Raw genomic sequence first — 25,822 nt, 5'->3', positions numbered from 1 at the left:
AAACTAGTCCCCGAAGAAGTCTGCTCTGCTGTCTTCCCCTGCTGCCTCCCCTCTCCCTTTCTCCCTGCGTCCTTCCAGCTGCGGGCCAGGGGAACAGCTGACTAAATCCAAAGCTGGGGCCCCCAGCTCTGGCCCCGGCCCCAGCTCTGCCACAGCCTCCTCCTATTCTCAGCTCCCTCTCCCTCCCTCCTCTCTCCTCTGGCCTCCAGCCCTGGCTCCTCTCTCAGCAGCCCCAGTTCAGCCCTGGCCCTGCTCTGAGCCCCGGCTCCAGCTCTGCCTGACTCTCAGCGGTTCCCTTCAACCATCCCCCTCTATTCCACTTCAGAGCTGAAAAGCCTTAACCCCCCCCCCCCCCTTTCTCTCTCTCTCTCTCTCTCTCTGTTTTGCCTATAAGCCTGCCCCTTTCTCTTTCTCCTTTTCTGTTTTTTTACTCTGTCTTTCTTGCTAATTCACGTTTTCCCCCTCTTCCCTCCTCCCAATTCTGTAGCGGGGCCCCTGGTACTGTCCCAACATATCTGGACTGAGGCCTCATCCAGGTTGGCTGCAGTTCAGTTCTCTGGCTCTGATACCCAGCCTCTCTAGCCAGCCATCTTTCTCTCTCTGGCTACTAACGTTAGAACTGTAACTCATTGTGGCTTGCTTTACTCCAAGCTACGTTCAGCTTGTACATTGGGTTGTTTTCTGGCTCAACACTTCCCGCAAAGCTCTTTGACTCCTCGTGTGTCTCTTTGTCTCCTCGACTCTCGCGTCTGTACATCTCTGTAACTTGAGCAGACAGGCTCTGCACCAGTGCCAACACATACGCTAAAGCATCATGCGAGATTGTGGAGCACATGACACATGATTGGCAGCACGGGGAGGAAGGGGGGAAAAAGCAGCAAAAGCGGAAGTGGGCTTTGTCACATCTCCAGGCTAGCCGGGGGCTCGGGTTTGATCGCTGCCCAGGGAGGAGAGCCTTTGTAGCCCCCTACCCCCGCCCACCCTTTGCCCAACCTCTGTGGATGTCACAGCAAGGCCGCAGGCTGGTGTGATCAGGTGCAGGCCCGGGTTCTATACGGGCTCCTCTGAGAAGACGTTGCCCACAGAAGACACCTGTCAATACTCTTCCTCCTCTCTAACAGCCAACTGCGCTGAGATAAGCGAGAGAGGGCCGACTGAATAAAGTTCAGAGAGCAACTCACAGCTACAGTGGGACGGACGGACGCGCACACACACACACACACACACACACACACACACACGCAGTGTGCCAAGGAAGCGCAGGCAGAAAGAAGCAGAGTCAGTCTGCTCCAGTTGATGCAACATCAGAATCTTCTGGAACACCTCGCAGCTCCTCACAGATTATTATTCAGCCCACTCCCTGTCTGTCTAATGCCCAATACAGCCTTTGTCATTCCTGCGGTCTTTGTTGTTATTTTTTGTTGTTCTGTTTTTGTGCGTGCGTGTGTGTGTGGGGAGGGGATTTTGGGGGTGGAGGAAGCGGCATAACTTTCCTTTGGAGTCATGTTTTCTCTGGTTGACTGACAGATGCGGGACGATGAAAGCAAATCGCAACGTGCCACAGACTTCAAAGGTTCCTGTGTTCCGCCATTTATTGGCAACAATGCACAACAACCTCTCTCCCAGTGTGGATTTCTTCAAAACAGGGAGGGGAAAAAGCTAGAAGAAACAGAGGCAGATGACAAAGGAGGCACCATCCACACAGCTTAAGGGGGTAGAGGGAGGAGGAAGGGTGCTAAATAATCAGACCAGAGCACTGTAACCGATTCGGACTGCTTTTCAAAGGCATTTTTGATCAAAACGGGCTTTTGATGTTCACTGATTCTGATACCAGGGATGTTAGAGAGGAGAAAATGTGAATGTTTAAGGTTGTAAAGACATCTCCCTGCTTTGGTTCAACATTCTGGAGTGTTTGGAGTGTTTTGTATGGACCAGCGCATTAGTAATTAAGTGTTAAAGCTAAGACGAAGTAAGCTGCTTGGTTCTGCTCTCCTAACCTCATAGACTCCCTCTCACTCCTTCGCTCCTTCTCCCTTTTATTCTTTCTCTTGTCCAGGATGGCACCCATTGACTGCCATTGACCTAATTTGGACAAATTTCACTGACCTACTTCATGGATGAATGCTGACTTGCCCACAGAATGGGATTCTCTCTCACACACACGCATATTTTTTTCTGTCTGTATTATTAATATGCAGACCCCCAACCTCCTGTATACTGTAGTTGCTATGGCGCCGGGCGAGTACCCCCCTCAGCCGTGCCCTTCAGGGGGGAGGCCCTGTCCTTGCCTTCTTCGGCACCCTGACAGCCCAAATGAACATAATGAGGATCTCAAAGTTCAGACACGTGGTAAAATATAAACAAAGTGGTTGGCCTTTGTTTCATGTGGTCTCAGAGGTGACATAATCCTTCACTTCACTAGTCTCTTAAGAGACATAATCAGCGTAATTGCGCACAGATATGATTATTTTTCTCTCATCTACGAAAAATGCTATTTTGAGCAAATTTGATCAAACAATGTGAAAATGCTTTGAGTGCACAGACAATCACAGTAATTCCTTCTGCAGAGTTAGATGGACAGAGACTACGGTCTATGGATTAACGGCGATCCGATGGGAGGGTTTGCTTCTTCAACCCACTTGTATTGAAATGAATTCAAGCACCACTGCTTTCCTCCTGCAGATTAACTCCCAGTTGACCGGAGACATACGATCGTCTGGAGGGTTTTGGAAAAGGTGCTCTCATAGGTGGAATGGTTTCGCTCTTTCTAACGTGAGGATGACTAGTAATGGACTTCTCTGCCTGCAGCCTCCCACGAGGACATGGCAGTGGGAAGCAAGTCCAACCTGATTCAGTGTTGTGGTCGCGCTTGTGTATTATTCTTTTGTGCAGCTGTGCTTGTGTGTGTTTGAAAAAGAATGAGAAAGGTATTTGCATTTCCCCCCCCATGTGTGTGGACCTGCCCGCTTTCCTGTTGTGCTCGTCCGTGTTCTCCCACGTGTGCCCCCACAAATACAGCTCTTGAATGCAAACACACACACACACACACACTCACACATACTGACACGCTCATGCCGAACAGACGCGTTGTCTTGGCAACACATGCAGATGTCAACAAAAGAGGCTACAGGGTGAACGTTGTCTTCCTCTTGTCCAGCAGGGTGCAATTTATCTCAATGTGGCCATGAAAGGCAGCTATTTACATGAAACAAGAGCTGTTTCTGGGAAATAGGGGTCTCTCTGAAGGTTTTGATGTCAGCTGCCTGCTTTTAGCTCGAGAGTGGAAACTTAAACCATCTAGAGTGGGTGAGAAACAAGCTGTAAACCTACCGAGAGAGCTCAGTTCCCTCGCGTGGTTGCAGCTCTTCACCCTGTCTCTCGCTGTTTCCCCTCAACACACTTGCAGAAGGCCAAAGCGTAGCATGTGATTTCAGATGCTTCCAGTTTGCACAGAGTAAATCTAACCCCCTTGCTTTATAGCTTATCCTTAAGAGAGTGGTCCTAACATCAACGTCAATATTTACAGGAATAGCCCGCAGGCAAGAGAATCGACCCCCACGATTCAGCAGAGACATATCCCCCCCCCCTTTCCCTCACTTGTCTTCATCCGGGTAACTCCTGTTCTCAGCAGCAGCCTGTCGATCACGGTGCCAGGTGGCTGAGTTATTTCTCACTGGCTTACCTTTGCTTTGCATGTGTGTCTGTAAGGTGCGCCGTGTCTGTGCGCGCACAACATCTCTGGCTGAGCTGCGACTTTGACACAGGCTCAGTGGCTGTTTGAGAGATGCTGGATGACGCGTGTCAAGTGATATTAAATGTGAGAGAGCCACCCCTCTTCCCCCGTTCACTCCTCCTCCCTCTGCTCTGCCCAGCCCTCCGCCACGGACTGTGTCTGCTGTGGTTAGTGTGAGCTATGACACTTTTCATTGGGGTTTTAGGGGTGGAGGTGCCACGTCTGATGTGCGAGGCCTCACGTCTCTCCGGGTAGAGTGGACACTTTGGCCTACATAAGCTCTCGGAAGTGCAACGGACACGCGGCTGAACAGATAAAGTGCACACATGCTATAGCTACCTGTTTTACATTGCACACGCTTTGCTCTTTGTCACTATCCAAACATATCTGCATGAATGAGGTTGTCAAAGCGTATGAAAAACATATTCGCCTGTGGCAATCATAATTGCTTGGTAATTGCTAATTAACTTGTGTGTATTTCAGTGTTTGCAGAGTTTTTGTGTTAGTCTTTGTCTTCAAAGACAGTTGCCACAAGTGGCCTGTGAATACAGGCCACTCGGACAGGCTGCCTACCTATTAGGAGTTTTATGCATGCTTATGTTCATAGTACAGTAAAATAGAGACACCTGCATTAGTATTTGCAAGGCCACTATGATGAAAAAGCAAAGTGGCATGTAGAAGGTTAACCTATTTCCTGGTGAATGTATCATTTGTGTGTGTGTGTGTGTGTGTGTGTGTGTGTGTGTGTGTGTGTGTCTCCCATCTGTGTCAGGTAATAATGTGAAAGTATGAGTTGTGGGCCAGTGTGTGCTCAGTGCTATAATGGGACAGTGCGAGCCGGGGGATGTTGGGGGATGTTGTGCCCGGGTGGGTTTACACCAGGATGTGGCATGCACTGCTGAAGGGGAGAACAGCGAGTGTGACCTCAGTGACTCCAGGAAGGAAGGGGTTAAGCACGAGCCGGCAGGGCTGCATGGGCTGCGTTACGCAAACTAGCGGCTGGCTGGAGCTGAAAGGGGAAGTGCTGAGCTCAGAGGAACACTGGCTCAGAGCCATCACTCCCTCCTCCCTCATCTGAAACTCCCCGCTTTGCCTCCCTGTCCCTCCCCCCCTCCTCCCCGCTACAGCTGAGCGCTCCCCATGCTTCCCACCGCCAGGCGTGGTGATGTGTGTTTGTGTGTCTGTGTGCCTGTGCTGGAATGCAGCTTCCCCTTCGGCTGGGGCCTGTGTGTGTGTGTGTGTGTGTGTGTTTCTAAGTGAGTGTGTGTGTATGTGTTTGTGTGTGAGTGTGAGTGTACACTTTGTACACTGTGTGTGTGTGTGTCTGTCTGGAATGATGCCTCCCCTTGTCTAGTGTGTGACGTCAGTACACACAACGGGTCAGCTTAGGGCTAGGCAACATTCTGTGTGTGTGTGTGTGTGTGTGTGTGTGTGTGTGCGCGTGTGCGCGTGTGTGCGTGTGTGCGTGCGTGCGTGCGTGCGTGCGTGTGTGTGTGTATGTGTGTGTGCGTGCATGCGTGTGTGTCATGGGAAGGGGGGGGGGGGCAGGGGAGGAGTCAGTTATTGGACAGAGAAAGAGGAAGGGGGAGGGGCTGTTTGTGAGCAGAAGGAGGTTGACTGCAGAGAGTCACTGGAGCCAGTGTGCGTGCATGCATAAAGGCACCATGAGTGTATGTTAAAGGGTGGGGTAGTGTGTGTGTGTGTGTTCGTGTCGGGTGACTTTCCAAACGTAAAGGGGAGCGTAGAGAGTGGTAGGTTATTTCCTGGCACGGATAAGTGAACCTAAAAACACATACAAACTCGCACGTGCGCACACAGTCAATTGGTTGGGTGCACTTTCGGCCATGCTAGCATCCACTGTACTGGTTTTTGTTCTGTGTTGCGCTTTCTTAACAAAACCGTCGTGCTGCATTTTGTACGCTTTTTTTTGGGCTTGTTTTGTCTTTGAGCTTTGATGTCAACAAACATTTTTTCGCGCCTGTTTAATCAAAAAAGATTCATCGCAAAAGGATTTTGGGTCAAAGTGGAAATTATGATAGAGAAACACATCTGTGATCGATTCTGGCGGCGACGACAAATGTCATTTGGCACACTCTCTGACTGCCAACACAGATTCAACCTCTTACAAGCATGTTCCAAAACCACCATGCATTGTCATGTTCTTTATTTATTCTTTTGTCCTCTGTGCCGTCTTCTTGACCGACACGGACGTGGCTCATCTCAAACCAGACTCTCCTCTTTCATTGGAGGATGGACGTTAGTGCTTTAATGTCCAGACTGTATAGGTTTGTCATTAGAAAGATACTCAAGCCCCCGACTGGCAGACAATGGCTTTTCGATGGATCCCATTACCCTCGTCTATAGCTTGCGTGGCTCTACTGGGACAGACCCCTGCTAATTACACACATTCATTTCCAGCCAGCTGTAATTTCATTCACACTAATGAACCTTGCACATGGATTGGGATAATGTATAGTTAATGTACAGCCAGGAGACGGAATTAGCAGACCACTGGCTTCTCCAGTGACATTTTCTGAACAGGAGAAAAGGCACAATATCACGTTCTGAAGTTACACTGAATAGTAATTTTAGACCACGGTGTTTAATAGTTAAGTAAGGCAGCAGTCGTACCCTCTTTAATGTTAGCAATGAGTGTGATAGTATGACGTGTGGCTATGTTACAAACGTATGTTATTCACATTCAAAATAAGAGTTCGACATTTTGGAAAAAACACTTGATTTCATGTTGAGTGTGAGACGAGAAGATTGTCACCACTGAAGCTTTACTTTGTCGAGCCAGTTAGCTTAGCTTAGCTGAAGAGGAAACGGCTAGCCCGGCTCTGTTGCACGCTGACAATGTTCTAGCTACAAGCACGAGGAAGCGCTGTTTTTGAATCTTCTGGAACACCTGTCTTCCCGCCCCCGGGGGGGAAGACATTATCTGGCACACGAACCCCTATAAAACTGCACCCTCTTGATTCAACCATTTGTTTTTTTACGGATCGGACAAACAGGATATGATGTGTTGGAGACTGGAGGTGCTGATCTCGCCCGCCCCCCTTCCCAGTCTGTGTGCTAAGCTAAGCTAAGATAAGCTAACCTGGCAACTCGCTCCAGATTCACATCTACTGTCAAGACATGACAATGTTATCAACCTTGTCATTGAGAATAACGCGAAAAACTAATTTCCCCAAAATGTCAAACTATTCCTTAAACAAAAGGCCCAGACCATGAGCATGTGTTATAAGCATTTGTGGGGGGGGGGTTCTCCCTCCGCTGCATTTCAGGTGTCTTGCAACCAGCTGTCCCATCTGTTGCCAACAGACCTAATTTTCTCATCACTTTATCCTTTTTTTGTCTTGTCTCGAGCACATCCCTGAACAGAGGCTTCACTGTCTCTCCGCACTGGTCAGCCCTCTGAAGGCCAACCTTTGGGATCAGTCAGCAGAGCAGTCACACCAGCTCTGCCTGACAGGCCCAATCCCGCAAAATTAGAATCCATTCTGAAAGTGATAGTTAGAAAATTGCAAGTCATTCCTGATGTACCGCATGGCAACTAAGTGGCAGCCGCCCAGTAGTCGACTGTCATCTCAACTGCCAGCTGATGACAACTCCAATCACCCACACAGCCGTCAATGTGCACGTGCACGCGCACACACACATACACACACACATACATAAAAGTACACATACAGATTTGCTCCCCCTCCCATTCGTGTGATTAGCATGCAGATTTTGCTGTCAGAAATCTCAAGCGGAAGTGAAAGCATTGAAATGCATAGAATATCTCAAAACATTAATTCATGCTCGTTTGTGTCTGTCAGGATAAGCGCACGGACCGTGAGAGACTGAGTGTGTGTTGGTGTTGCTCGTGCACGTGTGTGGACGTGCGGGTGATGAAAACACACCCGGCGAGAAGAGGGCTTTTTGGACCAACAGAGAGTTTAAGGCATAAATATGGCCACCTCCGGAGCTCAGCTGTGTTATTCCAGCCCGTCCCATACCTAGGACACACACACACATACACACACTCATGCCTGGAGCAAGGTCTCCCGCAGCACAGCATTGATCTCTGTTTATAGTCTCTGTATGGGTGCTTCCTTATAGGACCACACACGCATGCACTCATTGTTACGCGCACAGTCCTGCCCTGTAAGATGCCGAAAGGCCTCGTATTTGTCTTTGCGGTCTTATTAATTGGGCCGGTTCGAGAGGCAGCGATGAAGAGAATGCTTCGTTCGCTGTGGGTGGGATGGAGGTTGTGTTAGAGGTGGATGTTGCCCGATAATTCATAACCCTACCTGGAGCTGCTCTAGAGCCTTGCTTTTCTTCAGTTGTGGTTCAGATCCTCTTTCAGCAGGGCCTCTAAGTTCAATATGACCAAACGGATTGGATTCCAATCCGGTTTGAGCTGGCTATCTTTGGTCAACACAGAGTAGAATCCCATGTTAAAGCGCCAACTACTGCAGGTGGTCCTCTCTGGATCAGAGAAGCTCAAGCAGTTGGATTTAGGTGTTGCTCTCCTTCTGTCTGCAGCTAATGAAGTAATTTGATTAATGTGCAGGGCTAAAGTGAATTGGCACAGGCAAATAGGCCTTAAATATATTTTCTGTCTTTGTGAGTTCCTCCTTTGCTTTTGTTTACTCTCTTTCACACCAGCCCATGTGCTTTATCAAATTGTTTTGCACTAAAAACAATCATGTATACAGAATCTATCCCCTCCACACACATACAAGTACACATTTGCAGACAAACACAGCGGATGAGTGCTGCCTGAACTGCACGGTGCCGTTTTAGATTTAGGTGACGGTCACTCATGAACCAATTCAGCCAATAATCTTAATGACCTTCCAACTGCTGGGTCCTAATTTTTTCAATTGACTTGGAATCTTAATTTGATTGTAGAAATGTATGTATGTTGCTCAATCTAATTTACTCCAGTGATTTTGGAACACTGGGCAATTTTGTGCTTAGACAAGCAAACCTTTCAGGCCCGGGCCCTCATCGCAGCCAATTGCTTTCATGTGGGAAGCTAAATTGTGTTGTATAGGGTGCATGTAAAGGCAGTGTTCTGACATCACAGCAGATGTATGTTGAAGGAGTTGCAGGTCTTATAATTTGGGACTTTCCTCCCTGAAATGAGAGCACAAGTCCAATATTTCTTGGGCCCCCTGAATAAACTGAAGTGGTCCTTGCTGGCTCATCGGAACTCAAACAATTTCAAAAAGGGCTATTTAGGGGGGAATGCTTTGATGTGGGTCCCCCAAAGAGTGTGGGTGGTCCGCGGACCTTTGTAGGATTTGATCATATATATACATATACTCATTCTTGCTGCCTCTTTCACACACTGTTCTCGCTGCCTTTAAACAGCACTTTGGGCCAAGTGTGACTTCACCAGGGCGGTCAGAAGGGGTTTCTAGGGCAACCTCACAGAGGCCTTGTTCTAAAAATGGCCGCCATGGTTACTTTGAAAGCCAACCCTGGCCTCTTGAACATGCAAAGAAAAGAGCCCTGAGCACCACTCGGGGAGGGGAGCTGGGCGGACTGGGTGAGGGGGAGACCAGGATCTTTAATAGCTAGCACATGAGACATTGAAGGTTTCATACCGACCCAACCAGGAGTCATGGGAGGTGTGTGTGTGTGTGTGAGGTGTGTGTGTGTGTGTACCTAAACAGTAATATCCCTGTACTCAGCGCTTGGCTAAATTAAAAGGGCATTTTTGGCGTGGGGGGCAGTTTTTGGTGCCCAGACGATTGGACGGGGTAAGGCGAAACTCATTACCTACCCATCTGTCAGAGAGTGAGACAGAAAGAGCTGTGGGAATGTGGATGGTGGGAGGGATGGATGAAAAGGGCTTGGAAAGCAATAGAGTCAGAGTGTCCATTGGAGAAAAGGGACAGAATCACAACAGACGAGGATAAGTCTTTTATCTCTATTTAGTTTTTCATACTCCATGTGTTTTGAATTAAAAAAAAAAGTATCCCTGTAAAGATAAACATTTGCAAAAGAAAGTGCAGCTGATTTTGCAACAGTCTGATAAGTAAGTGTGTGTGTGTGTGTGTGTGTGTGTGTGTGTGTGTGTGTGTGTGTGTGTGTGTGTGTGTGTGTGTGTGTGTGTGTGTGTGTGTGTGTGTGTGTGTGTGTGTGTGTGTGTGTGTGTGTGTGTGTGTGTGTGTGTGTGTGTGTGTGTGTGTGTGTCGGAGGTTGATTTGTCTTTGAGCTCCCTCAGCCCCACATGTTTTTGATGTTCCCTTTTTCTCTCTCCGCTTTCTGGACCAGGGGCCACTGTTGAAACACAAGCTCGTGACACACACACACACACACACACACACACACACACACACACACACACACACACACACACACACACACACGTGCAAACACTCATACACACTAAATGTATCAGCGAGTATTAAAAGCCATTACTCATTTGTATTCTTTTACAAAGCTAAATACATTAACTCGCCATTCTACAACCAGCTGGACCATGTAAACCTTTTTGTCTCGTTTAAGAGTGACTCAGTAGGTCTCTCTCTCTCTCTCACACACACACACACACACACACACACACACACACACACACACACACACACACACACACACACACACACACACACACACACAGCTGTAGACATACAGTATAGGCTTTGATCACTGCAGATGCAAGTTGTTCCCATATTTGATCCATACCCCTCTTCTGTGGATCTTTTTAACGAACATGTACTTCCTCTGCCAGCTGGCGTTCGTGGAAAACCCATATCTCCATGGCAATTTTCTGCAGGGCTGCACTGTTAGATGTTTGCGGCCAGCTCTTATTGGTTACGCAGATTACGCTGAGCAAAAGGGCACAAATATGACAAAAAAGGACCATTTCTGCACAGGTTTACAACATGTGGAGTTTTTTTGTTTTTTTTAAATTTGGGATAAAGTCTTAATTCATATGGGTTTTTTAAACTGCCTGTGGAGAGACCGTGGAGGAGAAATATAAGTCCTCTACAACCAGCTTGTTTTATTTTTATATGCATCCTGGGGGCGCATCCAACACTATAGGTAATGGTTGTGACCCTGTTTACTTTCCTCTGTTTTTCATCCTGTTCACCTGCATTCATGCTGCTCCCCTTAACCATCAATGAGGAAGAAAAGCCTCTTTGACCTGACCTCTGTTCAGCTTGCTTGTGTACCCCTCAACCCATTTTTCCATCTTCACCCTACGAAATATTCAACTCCGGCCCCCCCGGTCTTACCTAGAGGCCCAGAAAACGCTTTGATTTCTGCGTTAATACATGCTTGATATCACAGCGATGCGTGCGCTCAAGCCCTTTGATAAACATATTTAAGAGATGTATGTCTTTGCCTGGTCCGCATGCATTTTCAGAGATCTCATCTGAGCACATAAATGCATTCATAAGCCACTCTCTGTCTCTCTCTAACCACTCCCATTATTAATAAATGCATGATCTCACGCTGTGGCTCAGTGTGTGCCTACACGTTTGTCTCTTTCATATGCTCATCACTGTGTGTTTTAGGCTCCTGCCGGGGACCCCGCCCCGCTCATTCATATTCATCTGCGCATAATGACCAGCCGCGCCTCTGGATAGCAGTCAGGATGAGATCAAACATTGTATTCAAACAAGAGGCGGTGTTATTCATACTGTAACAGCCGCACACACACTGCTCACTTCCTCATATCTGCCCCAGTTCCTCTTGCAGTGCGTCGCCGAACTGAGTTCCTGCATCTAGATTTCCGTCAGGCTCATTTACTCTCTCTGAGTCATAACAGTGGACTGCAGCTGGTCCTGATCAGGCTCTCATGATAAGAGAGCATGGGGCCTTTGGCAGGTGACTGTGGCCAACCGAGTCTGTTTCATATAATTGTTCAACTCAGTCATGCGTGCGTTCATTTGTAGAGATTTAACCAATAATGTAATTTACTAAAGGGCAGTTGAACTAGTCATCGGATTCTCATTTAATAAATGTTTAGGCAGAACGTTGAGTTGTTGTCTCCGTCTGGAGACGAAAAATGCATGGTCTTATCTCTATCTTAATTTATATTGACTGGTTAAACCTCTGATCTTGTCTTTAACCACCAAGGTTGTTCAGTTTGAAATAAATAACTTAATAACTAAAAATAACTTTATTGATTGATTTCTAAATGAGTAAAGCAAAGTAGCACTGGAGAAAGTTGAGCTGCAACCGACAATTAGTTTTTATCATCGACTGATCTGCTGATTATTCAGTCAATCAGTTATTTGTTTGTTTTATAAAATGTCGGAAAATAGTTAAAAGAATCTATTGCATTCTCCCAGATATGTTCTAAATTACATGGTTTCTTGGAAAATCTGTCCAAAAGCTAAGATTTGAAGTTTAAGACCAAGAAACTCTTTCTTTAAAATAACCAACTAATTTTCTTTCTCAATTTTTTACAGGATTCCATCTGAGCGGGACAGTGACGGACCCCGCGACCCCCTCGTCCCCAGAGCTCGTGTGCAGCGTGAGCGTCAGCTTCGACCGCTGCAAGATCACGGCAGTAACGTGCACCTGCGGAAACAAAGACATCTTCTACTGTGCCCATGTAGTGGCGCTGTCGCTTTACAGAGTACGGAAGCCCGAGCAGGTCAAACTGCACCTGCCCATCTCAGAAACCCTGTTCCAGATGAGCAGGGACCAGCTGCAGAAGTTCGTCCAGTATCTGATATCGGTCCACCACACAGAGGTGCTGCCCACTGCACAGAAACTGGCCGACGAGATTCTGTCACAGAACTCAGAGATCAACCAGGTCCATGGTGAGGAAACGTGTGTGTGTGTGTGTGTGTGTGTGTGTGTGTGTGTGTGTGTGTGTGTGTGTGTGTGTGTGTGTGTGTGTGTGTGTGTGTGTGTGTGTGTGTGTGTGTGTGTGTGTGTGTGTGTGTGTGTGTGTGTGTGTGTGTGTGTGTGTGTGTGTGTGTGTGTGTGTGTGTGTGTGTTTAAGACCATGTAATCATGTGGGTTTGTGTGGGTTTTCCTGCTGCTACATGCATTCATGTATCGACTGCGTGATGGAGGTAAAGTGTGGCGGGATCAATGTTACTCATTAGTGAGATCCAGACAGTAAAGGAGAGACTGTGTGCCTGTAATCAACACTATAGACCTGTTATTTACCTCTGAGAAAGAGAAAACGACACAGAGACAGAGAAAGAGCGGTTTGCAGCGAGATAGAGAAAGCAGCATATCCCTTGTTATCGATACTGTTCCTGCTGCTTACTTTAATAAAAGAGGGGAAACGGAAGGGCAAACAAGAGGACGACTGCATGGGGCGGGAGAAGGCACGAAGAAGCAAAGATGTGTGTTTGTGTATGAGAAAGGAGTGACACTTGGAGGAAATGGATAAAAGTAGAGAGATGTTAGTCAGAGAGAAAAAAACAGAGATCACCCCTTTTGAGAACGGAGGACAGGAAAAAGAGAAAGACAAGGTCTTTATTACAAGAAGACTGTGATGGAGAGGTTTTTGTTTGTTAGTGATTTAACATGCTATTGATCTGTCACCCCTCGCTCAATAACTCGGGAAGTGTATACTTAAACATATCAGCTGGAGTGTTCGGTTTGTGTTTGTCCACATTTTACCTTCTACTTTAGGAAACAACAAGAAAAAGACAGTCAAGAAAAATTTAAATTTTACTTATAAATTCAAATGCACTGTCACAGCAAAGTTAAAGTTCAGTTAAAGGCTTGAATGTCAATGTAACCTTCTGATTAATTATTTTTTTAGTTTTCCTTTCCGTTACTTTAAAAAAAGAATACGCCTGAATTAATGGAAAAGAGTAGACTACATGAAACTATGTCACATTTATATTATTCGTATCAAATTGCGATTTTATTCTGGTGTCATGATCAAATGACTGAGAATCTGCTGTGTTTTTTGTGAATGAATGAATGAATGTGAATAATAATTATTGACGGTAATAATTCCAAACAATGGGCTTTTTGACCTGTTTGTTAGAATCTGAGAAATAAGTAATTGCATTTCAAAGGGTAATGTGTTGTCTGTAGTAAGTGTTAATATCACCCAGTTTGTAAATGTAACACAGTACGTTGTTGCCCCTCAATATGGGGTTATGTACTTGTGTTTGGTCTTATATCTATAATTTTAGGTTAGAATTAAGTGGAAGTCGTGGTTGCTCAGAATAATGTGTGCAACAGTGAGGTTAAATGCAGCACACAGTTATTGTCTATACTTGAAAAGTGATTATTCCATACCAGTAACAATAATGAGGGACAGTGAAGATAATACAGTGTCCTAATGCACATGTAACACATTGTGTGTGTGTGTGTGTGTGTGTGTGTGTGTGTGTGTGTGTGTGTGTGTGTGTGTGTGTGTGTGTGTGTGTGTGTGTGTGTGTGTGTGTGTGTGTGTGTGTGTGTGTGTGTGTGTGTGTGTGTGTGTGTGTGTGTGTGTGTGTGTGTGTTTGTGTAGGGGCCCCGGACCCCACAGCAGGAGCCAGTGTGGACGATGAGAACTGCTGGCACCTGGATGAGGAGCAGGTTCAGGAGCAAGTCAAGCTTTTCCTTTCCCAGGGAGGATACCACGGCTCCGGCAAGCAGCTCAACCTGCTCTTCAGCAAGGTCAAGAGCCAGCAACATTCATTCATGCACATACAGAACATAACAACGCGCATACAAAACATACCGACTCCGCTGGCCACGGCCGCAGGCACACTCTGCCTGTGTGGGTCCAAATCTCTACCTTTAGGTTTGCTCGCCTCTCTACAACGACACACAAATAACAGTATCCATGCCGATAGAATATTTTCCTTGTTTTCTGTAGTTGACACACTATTCTGCTCTACTCCCCTATGAAAAGAGGCCTCCTCTGTTCAAAGCATAAAAACAGCTTGCACCATTTGGCACGTGAATTAAAAATTGCATGCTGTCTCTAACCGCAGGAGGAAAATAGTGAGATAAAGAGAGAAAAAGAGGTATACAAAGAGGGGAAAGCTAGCACAATGTACCCCTGTCTGCCCACAATTAAATGACTACGTTGGAGATGCGTAGTTCTCGCTCATGCCTGGTGTTACAGTGACAGAGCAGGGCCAGCTTTAATGTAATGTATGATATTCAAAGACTGCAAGCCAAGGCCATTATCATTCACCCTGCCTGGCTTTTACAATGTGTCTGTGCTCCGTGCTCTTTGAATCCTGTTATATTCTTTTCAGCACACACACACACACACACACACACACACACACACAAACGTACACGTACACACTTTTACATTCACAGAGCTGCCTAAAAATCACAAAAAAACATGCACTGTATATACATTTGTGCATAGTGTATATAGTATGTGTTCCTGAGGCCTTTTCTCACACGTCATTTGTGCGCATATGTCTACACGTGTGTAGTAAATCGCTGTTTCCCGATTTGTATTCCCTTTCACTGAAAAATACCTGTTGAGTTTTTTAAAGTAGCTGATGTGTTTAAACTAGTGTTTAACCGGATTTTATATCCCAGTGCACCCAAGAGGTGGCTGTGTTTCCCGCTGCAAGAAGATGCTGACCACCCATGTTTACAATGAACGAGTTCCCCTTGCGATAAGCACAGCGCAGAAAACACCCACCAATAAGAGAAAGAGAAAAGGAGAAGTGCTGGATACACACCAGAGAGGGAAAAAAATAAATAGTTACATTAAAGAAGTTGCAGCATTGTAAACGGTTTCACACAGATTTTTGTAATAAGTAATAATTATTTTTCACTCTTTTTGAATATTACATTTCTGTATTTCATTTTGAAAAAAACTAGTGAGCAGTAAACACTGAAAATATTGACCCTTCAATTGCAATGCAGCACTTCATGCAAGTTAATGAAATGTATTTTTGACCTTTCAAAGAATATTTCTCAGCCAAAAACACAAAACTATTCAGAAGTCCTAACAATAGTTTGAATGTGAATCAAGATTTCGGAAGATAAAAGCAAGGACGCAAGGAAGGAATGAAAACAACATCTGAGTGAAAGCAATGACTGAAGGGAAGAAAAGTTCAGTTCATTTTGTCACAAGATTTGAGCAAACATTAGTATTTACAGTTGTGCAGTCTCAGTCTCACCCATCTCAAACTTGATTCAAACACGTTTATCTGGAATTGGTATTAAACCCACTGATAGATAACTATGGCTAAAACAATATAAAAGATACACAAACAAATGAGGCCTCACAAAATCATGAAAGCAGCACAGTTTAAATTTCATTGACTGTGCAAATGCAGACCTGTATGTCTGTGAATTGTGATAGCTGCTTGTTGAGGTGTCTGTATAACTGTCTGCATGGGTCTGTGTGTTCATAGGTGTCTGTTCATCTTTTTGTGTAAACAATGTGTGTGTGTGTGTGTGTGTGTGTGTGTTGTGTGTGTTGTGTGCGTGTGTGTGTGTGTGTGTGTGTGTGTGTGTGTGTGTGTGTGTGTGTACGGGCCTGTACATAACTGTCCTCCCTGTCCCCTTGTCTCTCTCCTCCTGTAGGTGAGGGAGATGCTGAAGATGCGTGACTCCAACGGAGCGAGGATGTTAACACTGATCACAGAGCAGTTCATGGCCGACCCACGGCTGGCACTGTGGAGACAGCAGGGCACCACCATGACCGACAAGTACAGACAGCTCTGGGATGAGTTGGGTGAGGGGGAAAACGCACCACACACACACACGCGCACACACACCGCCCCCACACGCACACACACACACACACACACACATAAACACACCCGGATTGTCCTACAAATGTGAACAGGCACGGACAGATTTAGCAAGGTGTGTGATGAAAGCCAGACACTGACACAAAGGCAGACACATATTTTTTTCTTCCCCAGTTTGTTTATTTGTCCTTTTGTTTCCAAACCAGCCCAAACAGACACATGCTCTTAGATGCACACACTGATCACTGACAGCCCAGTTTTTTCCCCCCCGTTTCACTGAGAATGTACGTTTGGCAGCTCAGCAATAGTGTCTTTGTGAATTACAAGCCGTTTAACGCGGCATATCACGCCTAATCAAGACCCCAAATATTATGACCTGTGCAATGTTTTCAAACGCTTAGAATTATATATTTAGTTGATGTGACAGAGTGCTGCTCGCCACTGCTGTCGTTTGATTTGATATTGTGTGTAGTTCTTTTGACAGATGTACTGTACCTACAGCAACATACTCACAAACCACTAAACCAACAAGCCCGTCACCGGGACGGCAGTCGTGTTGCCTCCCGTCTTTGTTGTTTCCCTCTAATGTCCTGATGTTGCTGCTGCTGCTGCTGCTGCTGCTGCTGTTGTTGTTGATGATGATGATGTTCGTTTTCTCCCTTTGGTCTTGTTCTGCACATTGTGAGGACAGCGCAGTGATCTCATCTGTTTCAGTCCCACGTATTTTTGGAAGTGTGTGTACGGTCTCTTTGAAGTCCACACTTCAAACCCTTCTTCCCAAGTCCTTATCACTCCCCCTGATGTGTGGTGAATGCTGCCTCTCGGCGCCGCTCTCTCTCTCTCTCTCTCTCTCCCCCTCTCCCCCTCTTTTGTCTTTCTACTCTTTGAGCCGCAGCTTCTCCTCTCCTCCAGACACAAAGCCATGCCTCATTCACATCTCGTCACCCGTGTCTCCTTGTCCAAATCATCTCCGCTCCCATTTCATTTTCTGCTCCCCTTTTTTCTGATCCCTTTGAATCCTTTTACCTCTCCATGTACTGTTTCTGTCCTTGTCTTCGTCCTTCCTCCCAAACTCACTCTACCTTTGCAGACATGCACATGTACAACACTAACTCGCTCGCTCACTCACTCACTCACACGCGCGCGCACACACACGCTTTGGAGTGTACATATCTCCAGCAGTCTTGAGAGTAAAATCCCTGAATGTGCTTGCCTCCCCAGAGACCGAGCCACTTTTCATATTCTGTTTGTTCCAATTTACTCCAAAATGATGTGTGTGCAGTCAGCATTGCCTCGGGACTAGTTAAGTTCTCTGTTTTCAAAGAGTTTTGTATTCCAGTGCAAGATGGCGGGCAGCATAGAAAATGTGCTCTAAAAGAAAAAAAGAACCAATGTTATGATGTTGCGCGTCTTTGAAAACTGCCTCCAGCTTTCAATCTTGAACGATAACTGTACAGGTATTTAAGGATGTTCTAAATCTCAAAACCCCCCACAAACAACAACACATCCTCCTGCATTGCATGACTCGTTGCTTACACATCATGAAGTAGGGTAGGTGACTGATGTGTGTGCGTGTGTGTTTGTGTCCAGGTGCCCTGTGGATGTGCATCGTACTGAACCCCCACTGTAAACCGGAGCAGAAGTCATCGTGGCTGCGCCAGCTGCGCAGATGGAACAGCGTGGATGTCTGCCCTTGGGAGGATGGTAACCACGGCAACGAGCTGCCCAACCTCACCCACTCACTGCCTCAGGGTGCCCATGGCAACCAAGGTCAGCCATTGACAAGTTTTGTGTGTCTGTCAATAACGTATTCACTTTCTCACAACGTATCTCAAAGCCGTGAAGGTGAGAGGTGCCACACGTGGCTCTTGAGAGCATCAGCTGTGAAGCCGCCACCTTTTGTGTCTCGAAAGACGCACTTCAAATGAAGAATCTGTTTTGTTTTGCCTTACTCAAGACAGTCAACTAGTTGTATGTTGTTGCTCCGTGCAGCACTTTCACCTTGAGTGCTTTCGTTCAGTATAGTGGCTCAGACAGATTTTCTGTGGTTAGAGAAGCCAGTTCAGGCTGCCAATCGTCCAGGTGATGGTTTTATTTACTGTAGTTATGCTGATGCTCTAAAACTAACATGATATTTGTAAAATAAATGTAATATTACGCTTCATGTATGTTGGCCCTGCCTGCTCTTCTCTCATCAGTCATTAAATCCTCTTCTTTCTTTTCCAGAGATGCGTCCCCATAGGACTGTGTTCACACGGGCCATCGAGGCCTGTGATCTGCACTGGCAGGACAGACACCTCCAGCACATCATTGCCAGTGACCTCTATGCCAACTACTGTTACCATGACAACCAGGAGGGTTCCCTCTTCGACTCTCGCGGTTGGCCCTTGTGGCATGGTGAGTGTTTGTGTGTGTCTGTTCACAGTAGGTTGGATTGAGGAAAATCGTGGTTTTAAACCTTGCCTCTTCCTCAGAACATGTCCCGACGGCCTGTGCCAGGGTGGACGCACTGCGCTCACATGGTTACCCAAGGGAAGCCCTCCGACTGGCCATCGCCGTGGTGAACACGTTACGGCGGCAACAGCAGAGGCAGCTGGAGCACTTCCGCCGGCACAAGAAAGGTTCATCAAAATTAGATTAGCAAGCATACATATACCAATGTCAAGAGTTCACTATTTATACATTCACACAACACCACAACACGTCAAGTGCACATATTTAACATCACAGAAATGTAAAAGCTTGGAGAGAAATGAGACCGGCGAAGTTGCCAGAAGCATTTCATATTTCCAGTTCATTTTTCCAATACCGGTCATTTTATCATATTTTGCTTTGCCTTTGAATTACTCTGGACATTAGAAAATATATCAGTGTTGTCAGCACTGTCTTTTAACCATGTCTGTATCTACCTTCCTTTCTCAGAGATACTCCATAAAGGCCACACCTCTGTTACAAACATGGAGGGCTGGGTGGGACATCCCCTGGATCCCATCGGTACCCTGTTCAGCACGCTGACAGAGTCGGGACGGACTGGGGAGGAGGGCTCCAACACGTGTTTAGACCTCTCAGGTACTGCACTGTAACTAGCATCCTGAGTACTATAAATTCACACACACACTTAAATATAGCTCTGGTTCTACGACAGCATATGAAACAAGTCCAGGAAGATCATATGATATGTTTTGAATGTGCTTTCGTACGGCCTCATTCATTTGATATACATGACTTCTGCTGTAACATACTGTGTGCATTGGTAAAATAACTACCTCTCTCCCCCTCAATGCCTCCTCTGCTCCCAGAAATAGCTCTCTGAGGCAGAGAAGTGAGCGGGGCGATGCTCCTGAGACGCTGATCTTTATTTTGGATCGTTGTTGGATCGTCTTCTCTTTCTCCTCCACAGACTGCTCCAGTGTTGTAAGCCGAGCAGACCTCCAGCGAATGCCTGTGCAGCGATTGCTCGGGGATGGTGAATCGTACATGGCGCTTGCGGTGGAGACGGCTTTGATTGGCTTAGGCCAGCAGCGGGTGATGCCCGACGGGCTGTACGCTCAAGAAAAAGTTTGTCGCAATGAAGAGCAGCTATTGGCCAAGCTGCAAGAAGTGGAACTGGATGAATCCCTGGTCAAAATCTTCCGCAAACAGGCCGTCTTTCTGCTAGAGGGTGAGGGAGCTAAGAGATTATATTTCACGCTTACTGTCCCTTTTAATTCACTACATCTCCACAGTCTCCGCACGTATACATAGGCACACCTCCTCACATTGGGAAAAAACCCGTTGGACTCTGTCTCAGTATTTATTATCCTTTCATTTTGTGGTGCAAACAGAGGCTGAGCTGCCCTGGGACAGACCAAAATGAGCTCTTTACACAGTGACACCAGGGGTATTGTGTCAGCACACACATGCGTGCACACACAAGAGTGTGTACACTTTACATGACTGGAGCCGGAGCAGAGTGGGGCTTGGTTATGGAAATGGGAGAAGGAGGAGGAGGAGGAGGAGGAGGAGGAGGAGGGAGGTGGCACATCCTGGAGGGCCTGGCCCAGTCAATCTCCATTCCAATCCCCACCCAAACCCCAGCCCTGCCTCGGCCCCGGCACGACCACCCACCTCTGGCTCCATTACTAATAGAACACCAGGCTCCGAGGCCTCCGCAGGCCCCAGGAGGCTGCAGCCGCGCCACTGTGTGATGTGGTCTGCGGCTTAGGAGCCTGTTGGGGTTTAAAATAACCCACCAGAGACGAGGGGAAGTGCAGGAAGAGAGGGAGGGAAGGGAGCAAGCGTGAGGCCAAGTCTGCACACACGACCATATGGTTTTTGACGTCACAGTTTGTTTTAATGCTGCGTTGTTTTGCCTCTTCCTGGCTGGAAGGGATAGACCAAATCAAGCACTCAGTGTACAGTGGAAAAACCACAACTCAGTGCTCAGTAAAATGAAAATATACTTGTTGATAATTATCTGCTTATACTGTATATACACCATATTATTAATTGAATTGATGAGACAGATAACTGGGGTTTTTCTTCCTCTTTTGTTCCCTCACTAAAAATAGCCCCCCTTGTCTTCTTTTTTTTTTAAACAGCTGGTCCATACTCTGGCCTCGGAGAGATCGTCCACAGAGAGAGCGTTCCCATGCACACCTTCGCCCGTTATCTCTTCACCTCTCTCCTACCTCATGACGCTGAACTGGCGTACAAAATTGCACTGAGAGCCATGCGGTAGGTGTCTTAAAGTTTGCTCTTGTGCTTGTGTGTTGCTGTGAGCATGTAAAAACCTTTTCATTTCATCTTTCAATCAAATTTATTGTTGACCTTTGGATTAAGGGAAACATCCTTTTGCAAACCACCAACCTCCTGGAACTGGAGGATCACATTCAGATGTGTCCAGATTCCAACTGTAGTAAACCTGTTTGATATTGCGACACCTCCTACTAAATCTGGATCTTGCTGCATGCTCCTCAAGCTTTAGCATCAGTCACTGTGACAAATATCTCTATATTTAAGTGCTCATATTAGGCGTTTTGGGAGTGCTTTCCCTTTTCACAAAGCTTTTATTTTACATGCAAAAGGTCTGCAAGCATACAAAGGCCGAAGGGTCACCATGTATCATGCTGCCTACATACAGTTTTTACCGTGACGTAGAGATATTACACAATTATAATGTTACCAAAAAATTAAGATAGCGATGAAATAAAAACCACTGTGCCACTTCCTGCCCCATCATTGATTGCGAAGGTGGTTTAGAAAAGAGAAGCTGCAGCAGTGTTATCGCTGCGGGGAAAAATAGTGCATATTACATACACACAAACACAAACAAAATATAGATAAAATAGATAAATAAATAATTAGATCTCTAAATGACCAAAATATGTGCACTTTAAGCTCCTGTGTGTATTCATCTGTGGACAATGTGTACATGTGTATGTGTGTTAAACAGTCTGCGCTACTGTGTTTTGATGTTTTGACTACTGGGAGCTGGATCAGTGAATATTAATTACATTAATGAGAGTGTAATTAGTGCGGCTGTAATGAGGAGAAAGAGCTTGCGTGCACGTGCGCACACACACACGCACACACAGGGCCAACAGGGAGAGGGCAGTGTGGGGAGGATGTTTGTTGTGTTTCTAAAAAGCTAGGCCTCTCTGAGTCCATCGCTGTAAAACTAGTAAATGATTAGTGAATGAATGAGAAGTGAGTTTTTTCCTTTACAACAGTTGGACGAGCAGGGAACAAAAGGACAACAAACATATCGTTCCCACTTCCCTGCAGCTAACCAGTCAGGAGGAACCCGGAACTGAAATAAAACCAAAACAACACGGTTGGGTTTCCCATTGACAGGTCGTGCGGTTCCAATGGTCGCACATCCAGCCGCGGCTTGTCCCCTCCTTGCCCCAAACCCGTTTATCCAGAGCCAACCACTCCCCACTATCGCTCGCTGCTTCCCCGTATCCTCCCCTTACCTCCTCCATCCTCACTCCTGTGGTGTGAAACCAGCGATTTAGAATAATATGGCCACTTATGGGTGCTCCTGGGAGCCAGGGGTGTCTACTCAGCACATAATGAATGTGTGTAATGTAGCGTAGTGTAATATGATAGCATATACCTCTCCGCTCCCACGGGACGGCGGACAGTTAAATATAGAGGAGGAGGTAAAGGAACCAGGGCTATTTTAATGGACCTATTATAACACTATCATTGATACAAGAAGAGAGAGAAAATGGAGCTCTCCCTCTCATTTACACACACATACTTTTTCACTTCCCTCTTGCCTTCTCTATTTGTCTTCTCTTTCACAGTTGCACTTAAACCGGCTTTGTTTTCTGTTTTTTAATGAGAGGAAGTCAGACTGCCTCCATAGGCAAATCCGTATCCAGTAGAGTATTTCTTTAAGTGTGTGTATGTGTGTGTTTTTACGCGCCATGGATGAGGTTAATTAAAGTGTGTGAGAGCAGCATATGCCGTGCAAGGGCTTGGTATGAGCAGCCAACACAAAAACAGAGGAGCCTGCCTACTGGTTCACGGGCTGCCCAGAACTCGACTACAGCCACAGAAGAAGAGGAGGAAGAAGAAGAAGAAGAAGAAGCGTCTCGCTGCCTCTCCAGAGACTGTCCTCATCTCATCTCTTTGGAAGCCAAAAGAGACAAATCCCAGCCGCCTGTTACTAAGTGCGATTTCCATACGAGATTCAAGTCTTCCAATGCTAAGGAATCTAGATCCTCGCTGTACTTTACAATCGATGATCCTCTGGTTAATCCATAATCTGTGAATATACAGTATATCGTGACTGCTGTCGGTGGCTATTCAAAAACAGCGATATGCCAGTGACACTCGCAGGTAGCCGACATCTGTTTTTCTATAAGTTTCGTCAAACTGTACAGTCACTTTTAATTTTGTTTTTGCCTTTTAATCATTTTATCATGCAAATGTTGATATGAAAGAGCAACACTTTCAAATTAAAACGCTGGGAAGTCATTGTTGCAGTGGTGGAGTAAATATTCAAATGATTTAGTAAAAGTAGCAACACCACAATATGAAAATACATTCAAATGGCTGCCTTCAACTTCTGTCCCCCCAGATCAGTCATCACTTTGTCCGTCCATCTGTAATCATTTAGTTTTCCTGGAGTGAAACTCCAAAAAGAAACTTTACAGATTTTTTTTATCAGGCAGTGAAGTATAGTGCCTTTTAATATTATGGGTTTCTATATTTTTTTGTATTTAAACAAATTAATGAATAACCTTTCATTTTACTTTAACAATGATTCCAGCTTTTAGCCTGGCAAATTTCTCTCGTTCTCTTTGACCGAATTACTTCTCTCCAAACTCCCACCCACACCTCAGTCTCGAGGAGTTGGCCACTACCATAAGCGCCAGACATGTTGCGAGTGCCGGGGGGATATGTCATCATCCTCATGACTCTTGTTTATTAAGTAAAAATACATAAAAACTTAGTAGAACTACTCATCATAGCCCTTTAAAATTATGTAAATACATTTTTGGATAGTTATTATTACATGTAAACAGCACTGTACTGTTGTACTCTCTACCACAGCGAAGCTAATATCTAGGAAGTAGTAGGAAGAGTAATTGTGCAACCTGCGTGTGAAGTTAAATTGTTTGTTAATGTTCCGAATATATTAAGAAATTACATTTTTTACCTCAGAGTTCTGTAAAAATTCTACAACATGTGGACTTTTTGATTCATGACAAGTTTATACTGTGGATGCCGAGTGCACGTTTTGATGAGTTACATGCGGTGCAGAGTATAATGCATCAACCGAAGCAAATTTTCAAGAATCTTTGTCACTTTGGGAGCCGTGAACTGAAATGTGGAGGTTACCCAATTGGGGTCGTGTGCAGTACGACTTGACCCCTCCTGTCAGGCAGCCTGAAGGTTTCCAACTTTGAGTGTGTGTACAGAGTGGAGGTCTTGCAGCGGATGTGTCGCTTAGCTGACAGATGTGTGCTTAATGGATTATGAAAAGTGAAGGGTGTTTATAGTCAGCGTGAGGCAGAGGGGTCAGTAGCTGTGGTGATGCTGACCAGAAACCCAAAGGGGCCCTGCGATTTTAGCTAAAAACCTGGCCTGGCTGCACTTTATCAACATGTCACTCTTTTCTTCTCTGTCACCCGTTTGAGAAAGAGATGAAATTCAAACCTTCCAACAAAAACACACCCCATCGGTTGTTTTTCACTTTCCCGATCACCCGTCTGTGTCTCCACCACATGGGGTCTGTCTTCCGTGGCCCCTCGAAAGACTCCATCCACGCGGTTGTCCTTGAATGTCTCCAGTGCGATAAGTGTGTCCGTGTCCCTCCCAGATGTGACGGGGTGCTACGCTGTCACCGGACCCGTTTGAGCCGAGGCCTCGCACACAAATTGATTGCCTCTTCCAGCTCTCTCCCCTGTTAGTGTTTTATGCATCATCGATGATGCACATACATATCCAGCCGTGGCAGCGCTGAGAAGAAATATGAGTTTAATTTTATGTTTTAAGCACACATTGACGTTGAATTGAGAGTTTGTATAGCGATATTTGGCAGAGAGGATGATCATGTTTATAGCCAGTGTTGCACCATTTAGCCGTAGTTTACAGGGTGCTCGGCGAGAGAGCGAATACACTCTTCTTGTGGTTGGATTGAATGCATCAGACAGAGAAGTCCATGTGGTTTCTTTTTTTAAATTTTTTTTTCATCATTTATGGGGGTTTTTTTGTTTCTCGTGGAACAATAGCCCAGTATGGATTTTACTCCTGACGAGATTATTTTTCAGCAGGCCCAGCCAGGCCTCTCAAGCTCCCATCCGACGGAGGCCTCTGGCTCTCTGGTGCAGACCAAACAAAGACAGGAATGTTGATGAGGCCTCCATCTTTACCCAGGGCCCTTTTTTTGTGCTTTGCTACACCCCAGGAATCTTCCAGAAAGCCCCAGTGTTGTGGAAGCTTTTAGCAGCTCCTCAGACGTGTGCGGCTGTTGCCGGGGCTTCCAAACATCTCCATTTTACAGCAAGTGTGAGTTTTCACACTCGCACACATCTCGGCTGGGTTTTTGTCACCACGTCTCTCTCTGTCTCTCTCATTCTCTCAGAGACGAGCCGCTCTTGTGCCCTCCTGGGCAAAAGCGAGTGCAGAAGAGGCTTGGGGGTTGTTTTTTATTGTGGTGTGCATGCCTTCACTCAGGTGGCAACAGTATCACATGCACTTTTGCTCTGAAATTGAAACTGGCATTTAGCATCACATTGCTTTTACTGGGCCGCTTTGATGTGTTTTCAAAAGGGCAGGTGTGTGTGGCTATCTGAGCGGCATGTGAATGTCTATCTGAGCGTGTGTGTGTGTGTGTGTGTGTGTGTGTGTTCATTCATGTGTGTTGGTATTTGTTTGATGTGTGTCCAGCCTTACGGGGCTGGAAGGTGAATTCCCTAATTTCCCCGTGGACTCA

General features: G+C 46.0%; 1 protein-coding gene across 1 annotated transcript in view; it reads left to right on the top strand.

Annotated features, from left to right (window-relative positions):
- LOC118313421 (zinc finger SWIM domain-containing protein 6) overlaps window positions 1-25,822 on the top strand; it is a 43,724-nt gene that overhangs the window by 11,975 nt on the left and 5,927 nt on the right. Inside the window, exons 2-10 of the mRNA XM_035638829.2 lie at window positions 12,160-12,516; window positions 14,184-14,332; window positions 16,220-16,370; window positions 17,980-18,159; window positions 18,616-18,786; window positions 18,864-19,010; window positions 19,312-19,458; window positions 19,790-20,050; window positions 20,970-21,105. Coding sequence (XP_035494722.1) covers window positions 12,160-12,516; window positions 14,184-14,332; window positions 16,220-16,370; window positions 17,980-18,159; window positions 18,616-18,786; window positions 18,864-19,010; window positions 19,312-19,458; window positions 19,790-20,050; window positions 20,970-21,105 — 1,699 coding nt within the window. The remainder of the gene's footprint in view (window positions 1-12,159; window positions 12,517-14,183; window positions 14,333-16,219; window positions 16,371-17,979; window positions 18,160-18,615; window positions 18,787-18,863; window positions 19,011-19,311; window positions 19,459-19,789; window positions 20,051-20,969; window positions 21,106-25,822) is intronic.

Source organism: Scophthalmus maximus, chromosome 19 (assembly GCF_022379125.1).
Source record: "Scophthalmus maximus strain ysfricsl-2021 chromosome 19, ASM2237912v1, whole genome shotgun sequence".
NCBI lineage: Eukaryota > Metazoa > Chordata > Actinopteri > Pleuronectiformes > Scophthalmidae > Scophthalmus > Scophthalmus maximus.
Note: the sequence above shows the minus strand (reverse complement) of the source record. Positions and strands in the feature narration are given on the sequence as shown.